Below are 9,101 nucleotides of genomic sequence, written 5' to 3' on the forward strand. Positions count from 1 at the left end.
GCCATCAAGGAGTATTTGGTTGATGGATAAATCTTCCCCATGAGGATGCAACATGGAAGCGTGAGGAGTTACTACAGCAATTAGAACCGAATCCGCTTGAGGACAAACAAATTCAAGGGGGGCGGACTATAATGTCCCCAACCTAAGGTTATGAATATAATGAAGTGTTAGCCTTCAAGTGACATCTCGAGAAGGCTAAATTAGACACATGACAAGGGACGAGTTGTGGACTGGGTTGAGTGGATTAATAGGGTGGACAGTGACATGCCAGGAAATGCTCATGCAAAAGACACTTAAGACAAAAAACAGTGGGTGCAACTGGAACGCAGGTGAAACAAATTGTCAGTCACACATCCTTGAGCATTACATTTTGGGCATTGGTTGATTGTTGGAGGGGGATGCAAATGGTCAGGGGAGTATGTAAGAAGGGAATTCACACGATATCGAGGGAGGAGGAGTTTCGAACGCAGTTTTGGCAAACTAGTGGTAACAGGGACTTCAGTGTCTCGTACAAGCAAGGGCCTGTGAGACAGCAACCTCACATGATAACAGCCTTACGCATTGAAAGATGGTCTTGAGGTTAAGGAAGTGTTTCAATGGTAGTTTGAACCTATTGGGAGTCACGTCTGCAAGAACACATAAGCACCGAAGAGTGGAAGAATTTACCCAACATCACTATCTTAGTTTGGGCTCGAGCAGTTGCTAACTTCCAGTACGGGTCGAGCATTCTAGAACGAAAGACGGGTGCACACATTTATTATTGACGAGTCTCAAAGGTCATGACTGGCTGGGCATGAAGTGATGATAATGGTCGCTGCAGAATGTGCTGGGTCATGAGATACAAACAAGGGGTTTCACATCTGCGGAAGGTCGGACAGACTCAGGCTCAGGTCAGGATTTATAATACCACAACATGCGCTTGTAATGAATGCAATCTAACAGCAATACCTGTTGTAGTTTTTTATTTCTTGGAATTGAATAAACATTGTAATGAGAAACTGTCACTGTTAATTGGTCGATATGTCTTGTAGAATTTTTTTTCTTTGCACTTGATTCGTATGCCCTTTGTAAGTTGTGATATGCCAAACCGGAGCAAGGATGTATTCAGACCCATTAGTGCAGCGTGGTGGCTGATGAACAGTAGTCAAAATTGTTGACAGCAATAATAATTTTCAGTATAACTGGGGTGGGTTAATGCAAAACAACATTTGAATCTCCAACCTCAGTAATATGTTCTCTAATAATTTTAAAATGAGAGATAGTTTTCTAATGTTTTCCTAAGCAATCCATTCTTTTCAAAATTTATGGACCATTAAAGGATCTAAAGAGACATAAGGGCTAGACAAAGTTCATTATGGATTATATGTAGGGCATATTTAGTCAAGAAAATCAGTTGAATTTAGGGATAGTGATAAAAGTTCCAAGTAAAGAGCAAGTTCAGAGATAGCTATAGCTGGGCCATATGCTGCAAATATATATACAAATATGTGCAGAAAAGATGTAAGGTAGGATAGAGAGGGAAAGATTTACACTATCTAAACACAATGGAAGTTCCTCGTGTTGCTTCAAATCACCATATGGTCGCCTGCTTTCTGAGCTTGTCTTTGTGAGTTTTAAATTGACCCAAACCACAAGGTCAATACTTCAACACATAAATAATTCATAATATGGTTTAATTGGGCAAACGAGAATAACAACAGTGCAAAAACCCAGGCGTTATATCATACAATAGAGTGAAATGACAGATTGAATCGTAAATTAAATGCCACATTTCAATAAGTCTTACAGACAAATTTGATCAAAATAACATTAAAAGTCATAATTGGAGTCACAGAATTCTTCATCATTTTTACATTATTCTATTATAGTCATATTTATATAATCCCACATGGAATAAGCATATCATATTACGTGCATTTTTATGTTATTTTACACATGATGGAAAAGAATTGCAAATTTTTAGTTTGACTCCGGATGCAAGTCCAGAGTAGAGATAACAAGTGTTATTGGTTGAAATAGCATAGATCAAATTTTTGAAGATGTTGAAAAGTACTGTATAAAGAATTTCAAAATTGACAATTTTCATAACTGTTTCAAAATCAATTGTAAAAATAATAAGTATGATGACTTGGTTAAGCTTAATGTAATGTCCCCATTTTAGATTTTTCTGAAATTTCTGAATTGATTTATATATTTTTCTGATTTTTGAGACAGTACAAATTAAAGCAGCAAACTCAAAATGGAAACAAGGAGCTAGAAACTTCTTCTAAAACTTTCAATGCCCCGTATGCACCCCAAATGCATAAAATACGACAGATCCAATCGGCAAATATCAACTATCACAAATATACTAGAAAATTTACTGATGGCATAATACCTAATGATAGCAACTAAGCTCAAATCCCAGTAGGTCATGCTCACATATGTCAAGTACAAATGCTGATATGGCTGGAAATAGATGTCATGAATTCTCAAATGCATGTAATCCGCAAATATGAAATCCTAGGGTGTCAAATATACTAAGATCTGAATCGAGCATCAACTTGTAACCCTCTAAAAAATAAATTTATTTGATTGCAACATCTACAACATTTACATTCACTGATGCAATCTGGAAACACAATTTTAGACCTGCAACAATTGACCTTGACTAAAACTTGTGAACATGATGATGCCACACACACCCCAAAATTGTATGGTGGATGACTAGCAAGAACAGTGGCTGGATATGCAGGTATTTGCTTAGTGTGATGGTTAAGGTTCAAACCCCACTGGGGTGTTATTGGTGGATGTTTAGATCAGGGCTGAGGTCCCCTATCTATGAATTCACCAGTTCATAGCTTTGGGTCACAAGCATTTATCTCTTTGAATAAGAGAAGAATGGTAACTGGATATGACTGAAATAATGTTGTGAGGAGAACACAGATGACTGGTATAGGACTGCAGATGCCATAGAAAGTTGACATGGTGGCTGGTAAAAGGCTGCAGTAGCTAAAAATCGATTCTCTAAACCCTATCCAAAGTCGGCACTCCAGGTTCCAACACTACAAAGGGCAAATCAACAGCTATTCCAGTTATTGAATGGCTGGAAAGATGGGCACAACAACCAACGAGACTGGGAAAATGACCAACATTTGCAGATTGTAGCCTATGATTATGTGAAATCGCCCTTATGAATGGTACAGAATCTCCTTGAAAGGTTGGTGCCTTAAATTCAATATTATATCAGAAAGAAATAATGACAATTTGTGCCAACAATCTCTGAAAACCCTCCTAAAGCATGGTATGCTGGTGCACAAATTTGTCAGATCCCAAATCCCTAAAGCCAAGTCATCCTCAAGTGCCAAGGGTGTCAAACTCAAAGCAACCAACCTCGAACTTATGTTTAAGCAGGGCAACATCATACCCAATTATTGACAATGGATATCTCACCTTCGCTTCAGGCACAGTTAAACCCAAGGGGTTTTCCCTGGAGGTATCTTGAATAGGATTAAACACTACTAAAAATATACAAATGAATAAACTATTGCAGGAGCAGCTGCTGTATCCCTGATCCCAGTTGTCGCTAAATTAAAGGACTACTCTACTGCTATAATCTCTATTGAGCTGATGGACACATCACTACATAACAGCAAGATGTAGGTATGCACAACATGACTGTCTAGAATGATAACAATTTAAGGGCTGTTGAGGATGTTATCCATGGTTATAATGCAGAATCATGAGGTGCATACAAGACTACTTCCTATTTCTAAGCCATCGGCAAATGATGTTTTCAATTTGAGAGCATGGTGGATCACTTCTCCCAGGCCAGTGCTATTCATTGGGTTACAAATTCATAGCATAGCCATGAGAGAGAACATATTCAAAACAGACAAAAGCATAAGACATGCATAAAACTACACCACAAATAATGATATGAAATAATTGAAGATTCTTAGTTATACATCCCAATCTGCAGAAATTCAAATGCAGCAAAGTAAAGACCACAACAAAGCTTGTAACGATTAGAATGTTGTCTCATTAATCTAATCTTCAACGACATTGATACTAGCATGTGTCACGTGTTTGAAAATGCCAAAATGTGTTAACAATTGGGATCCACAAGATCTAGCTATCAGGAGTTTTTTTGGCATTAAGAAATACCCATTGTAAATGCTAAATAGTGTCTTTAAAGATGCCCTAACGTATTAGCAACTGTAAGTCCAGCTGATCTAATGTTAAGTTATGGTATCTTTGATAGAGAGATGATGTCAATCTACAAGTTCATGGGCCCACTCATGTCTAACTGCATTGATAGCTTTCTAATAGATAATATCTGATCATGGTCATTGATCTAATAAACTAAAAGCTTGCATTTTTTTTCAGCATTCAAAAATGGATATAGTAAGCAGCATTTTTGAAGATGTAGGAATGCAAAAGCAACTGTTATCAAGATGATATAAATGTAAGCCTTGTTGCATTTGATATTTGAATTGGCATTGAGATGAGACATGTCAATCTCCCAATGGTCATACTGCATTGATAGCTTTCTAATAGATAATATCTGATCATGGTCATTGATCTAATAAACTAAAAGTTTGCATTTTTTTTCAGCATTCAAAAATGGATATAGTAAGCAGCATTTTTGAAGATGTAGGAATGCAAAAGCAACTGTTATCAAGATGATATAAATGTAAGCCTTGTTGCATTTGATATTTGAATTGGCATTGAGATGAGACATGTCAATCTCCCAATGGTTAACAAACCCTCACTAGTTTGACATGAACGAACATCTAATAAATGAAGCTCAACGTCAACTCCTGGATGCACCTCCTCTGACAACAAAGATTCTTCCCTGTTTAACAGTAAATATAACTTGAATCCTCCCTACTTCCTCAAAGTAAACTTAGGTTCACCACGACCATTAATCTCAGCAACTGATTGTTTGCATTCAGTTTTGGCATTTGAAAACCATTGTAGTAAGGTCATCAGGTCAAACAAAATGTAATGGTATCTACAGATCAAAATGATCCAACAGTAATCCAGATTCCATACTACTAAATAGTACGAACGTTTTGCTTCTAGTGTAGTTTTTTTTATTCAATGGTAAAGAAGTGCTATGGAATAGAATGCTTACTACTTCATTGTGCATTTATCTTTCCATTTGAAGTTTTCTTATAGCCGTTGTTTTGTTCTCCCTCTGATCAAATCGGTCATGCATTTCTTGGTTCTTTTGGAAATGACTTTAAAAGCATCAAAATGTGTTTACTAGAGAAGAAAGCTTTTCTTTAAATCTCCATTTGCGTTATTGTTCTTTCAATTGTTTGCCATTAAAGAAAACTTATGATCTGCTTGGAATAAGGAATTTATAATAAAAATAGTGTTGTAAATTGTGAATGAAGTCTCCATATACTAGAAGAACCAAATTGCACAAAATTTGAATCTGCATTTTATGGTCTCATAGCATCATAGTGTTACATTGTATTCTATATCATATTTGACTCTTTTCACCTTAAGCTCAAGGCAGTTTCTTGAATATTGTGTGATTGACAACATTAAACAAATTTGGCTCTTATATATTAAGATTATTCTTACTCTATTCAGAATATGTGGCATCAACTAATAAACTAAACACAAAAAGATCCTCCTAGGTATATTTATAAGATCATTTTTTGTTTAGAAAGTTTTTTTTTCTAATTTAAACCCACTCTATTGAATTCCATTCACAATTTTGGCACGATCTCTCAAAGGGGTGTAACTAGAAGGCCACCGTTAATTGAAGTGAGTTCAGGATTCAATTGAGCATGGCATACCCCTCAGGAATGGAAAAAACAAAAAGGTTTGGCCTGTGCTAAAGGATGCAAGCTGATGGAATCAGAGAAAAATACACATTTTGTTGGAATGTAATGATCCAACAGTTAAGAGTTGGAACAGGAATCAAAAAGGATATTTAGATTTATTTGGGTTAGCTGTCAATAGTCTCTAGTGAAGTGTCAATTAGTTTTAGTTAGTTGTCAAACATATCTAGCTTGCTGTCAATGTAAATTTAAACTGAGCAGAGAAATGGAATAAAAACAGAAAATGTACAAAACAAGAGACACAATTTCTAGTGGTTCGGAAACTGCCTAGATCCACTCTACTAGCAGGGAATCACTTTATTAATGTTTAACCAGTGCAATGAAATAACTACTTATGCACTCACATACGGACTTCAAGACAAGAGCCAAGAGAAGCTGAACAGCCATGTGACTGTTGGGCTTCGCATTCCCAACAATCTCCCACTTGAAACCCAACCGGCACAGCCATGCTCTGCCACATTCCCTGCATTTCCAATTCTTTACATCATTGTCAGGCCCACTGAAGATTTCGATTTTGCTAAGCTTTTTTCACGAACACTTTGAATTAGTCTTCTCCAAAATAAATCAGAATTAATAACACGTAGCAACAAAACATCGCAACCTCAAAACTGAAAACAATGAAATCCATGCCATAGTAATCTGTTAATGGATCAAATCAGATCCCTAAATCAATGTGCTCCTTATGCAGAGCCTCTAGGTAAAATGCCACCTCTTCATTTTTCTCGGTTGTTGCAATACTGCCATTCCCATTGACATCACATGGTTTCTCACCACCGCCATTATACTTGGCAACCTCAACAAACATAGGCCTATCCCTTGGCTCAATTTTCTCAGTAGCTTTACCTTTAATTCCAGCTGCTCAATCTAGTATGGACTCTTCGGTTTCACATTTTTCCTCATCAACCAGTAAGAATTATATGGACTCTGGAGCTCAACCAATTCCATCTTCAGCTCTTCGTTTCTTCTCTTTTCTAAAACCTCCCACTGTTCCACAATTTTCTCTTTTCCCTTCTCCGTATAGGAAATCTGCTCTTTCAGCATCAAAACTTCCTCTTTTAGAGTAACAATTTCCTTTTTAAGGCAATCCTCTCCATTCTTGGCATCTTTGTTCTCTTCCATCTCTTTGCCAATTGTAGCGACAACTGCATCAAGAGTCGAGAAGGAAACAAACCTAGCTTCCTCCTCTGAACCATTCTCTTTTGTCCATCCATCCCACCAATGGACACAATATCTTCGCACCATCTCTGCTCAATACTTCGACAGGCTCTAATGCTAATTGTATAATTAAACTGAACAGAGAAATGGAATAAAAACAGAAAATGAACAAAACAAGAGACACAATTTATAATGGTTTGGCAATTACCTACATCCACTCTACAAGCAGCAAATTGCTTTATTAATGTTTAAAGAATACAATGAAATACGTGACTGCATTCATCCATTTATACACTCACATAAAGGCTTCAAGCCAAGAGCCATGAGAACTGGAACAGCCATGGCTTATGACCTTATATATTTCTATTCTCCAATGAAAAATAATAAACTGTGAGTTCTCTTTTTCTTACTTCTGCTGTTCTATTTTTCTTTTAGTATGATGTCTCTGTTTTTAGTAAATTCTACATAAGAAATACATCTAAAACGAATTCTACTTAACAATTGCATTCTTTTCTCTGGATTAATACAGAAAAAAATCCAGTTCTCGTACATTCCCAATGGAGAACATGAAGAATAATGAAAGTACCTTCGGCTTTCCAGCAGGCCAGCAGCGGGAGCATTACCATTATTTTTAGCACTTCTAATGGAGCCTATCAATGCCTCCTCTGTACCAGCAGACGCTCTGAAACATTCAAATTGTGAAGGATCTCCATGTCCCATAGGAATCTTGGTCTTTCCTTTCGGATTCATATGCGACATCACATAGTCCAGGACACCGCGAACGCTAGACAAAGCATTGCCCATCAAAGCCTCGCTAGGCCTGAAATTCCATACCTGCTCAAAAAAAAATTAGAAACAATCGGCCGAAAGCAAAGCATTGATTGCATTCATTGCTGATCAATTGCCCACTAAACCAAGTCTCAGCAACTGAAATCAGAAAGAAATTAATTATATAAACAGGTATTTATTTTTACCTGCACACCATTGCCGTTATTCTCCATGGTGGCTGGTCAGGTTGTTCTGATAGGGGTTTGGAGATTAAGCTTAGACCTATTGTTGCGAGACTTTCCACTTCAGGTTGCGTGGTCGAATTGAAATGAAACTAGTCAATGTTCAGGTCGTGTTTGTATGTTTCGAAAATTTTGCAATTCAGTTCGTCTTTTTCTGGGCAATGACCATTTTTGATTGGATGAAATGGAATCATAAATAATAATCATAATTCCTTGGACGTGCGACTGAACGCGATAGGAGGTAGGAGTTTGAGGAGGCGAGTCTAAATTTTGTCAACTGTTATTGACGAGCAGTTGCGCGTTTAAGCGTTTAAGTACGAGCAACGATTAGTCCATAGGAATTTTTTTGGGAGAAGAGGTTGTAATTCATAGATCTTTTTTTAAGAAACATTTACATCTTATTAGAAAATGTAGAAAACAATTACAATAAGCATAATGCCAAATTGTAGGTTCAAGTATTTTTTAATTAATCATACTTTTTGATGGTAAATGTTAAGAGTCTAAACAATTGTGATTAGACAAATCACAATACCACTATTTTATATTGTGTTGGTTAATAATTAAGAAAACATGAGTGAAAAAAATATAATGACAACATTTTCTATTGGTAATAGAAGCAATATCCAAAGGCACAATTTTTTTTTGACACTTTTTAATTTTGAAACATTGAAGTAGATGTAGGTACTCTTGAGAAGAGATGTCAAGTGTTTGACACAATAATTGTGTGGATGTGTACGTAAAATATGGAATAAATGTATTGACTATTCATATTAATTTGATTAATTTGCATTAAAATAACAATATTTAATTAATATCATTTTATGCACATAAAAATAGTGAATTTAAGATAAGGCTATTTAGTTGTCCAAGTTCATCAGTAGATGAAATATTGTATTATTTGTAGATTGGTACATGTGCATGCTAGACAATATTTTACAAAAAAAATCAGTGTCTAATTCCACACTTTGGATATTATAGCTATAAAATATTTTTTAAGAGCTTTTTAAAAATGTGTATTTCGATAAATGTAAAATTTGCTTTCAACTAATTTCATGTTAACTTAGAATTAAAGACTATTGGAGGGCTTTATTTGAAA

At 36.0% G+C, this 9,101-nt stretch overlaps 1 protein-coding gene across 1 annotated transcript in view; it reads right to left on the reverse strand.

Moving 5' to 3' along the window:
* LOC149579416 (aromatic amino acid aminotransferase 4-like) overlaps window positions 1-8,290 on the reverse strand; it is an 83,646-nt gene extending 75,356 nt beyond the window's left edge. Inside the window, exons 1-2 of the mRNA XM_089832606.1 lie at window positions 7,970-8,290; window positions 7,582-7,829 (exon numbers count right to left, since the gene is read on the reverse strand). Of these exons, the coding sequence (XP_089688732.1) occupies window positions 7,582-7,829; window positions 7,970-7,996 (275 nt within the window). The 5' untranslated portion in view covers window positions 7,997-8,290. The remainder of the gene's footprint in view (window positions 1-7,581; window positions 7,830-7,969) is intronic.
* Between the last annotated feature and the right edge of the window lie 811 nt (window positions 8,291-9,101).

Source organism: Cupressus sempervirens, chromosome 1, assembly GCF_028749045.1.
Source record: "Cupressus sempervirens isolate cs-2001-9-10 chromosome 1, ASM2874904v1, whole genome shotgun sequence".
NCBI classification, from domain to species: Eukaryota; Viridiplantae; Streptophyta; class Pinopsida; order Cupressales; family Cupressaceae; genus Cupressus; species Cupressus sempervirens.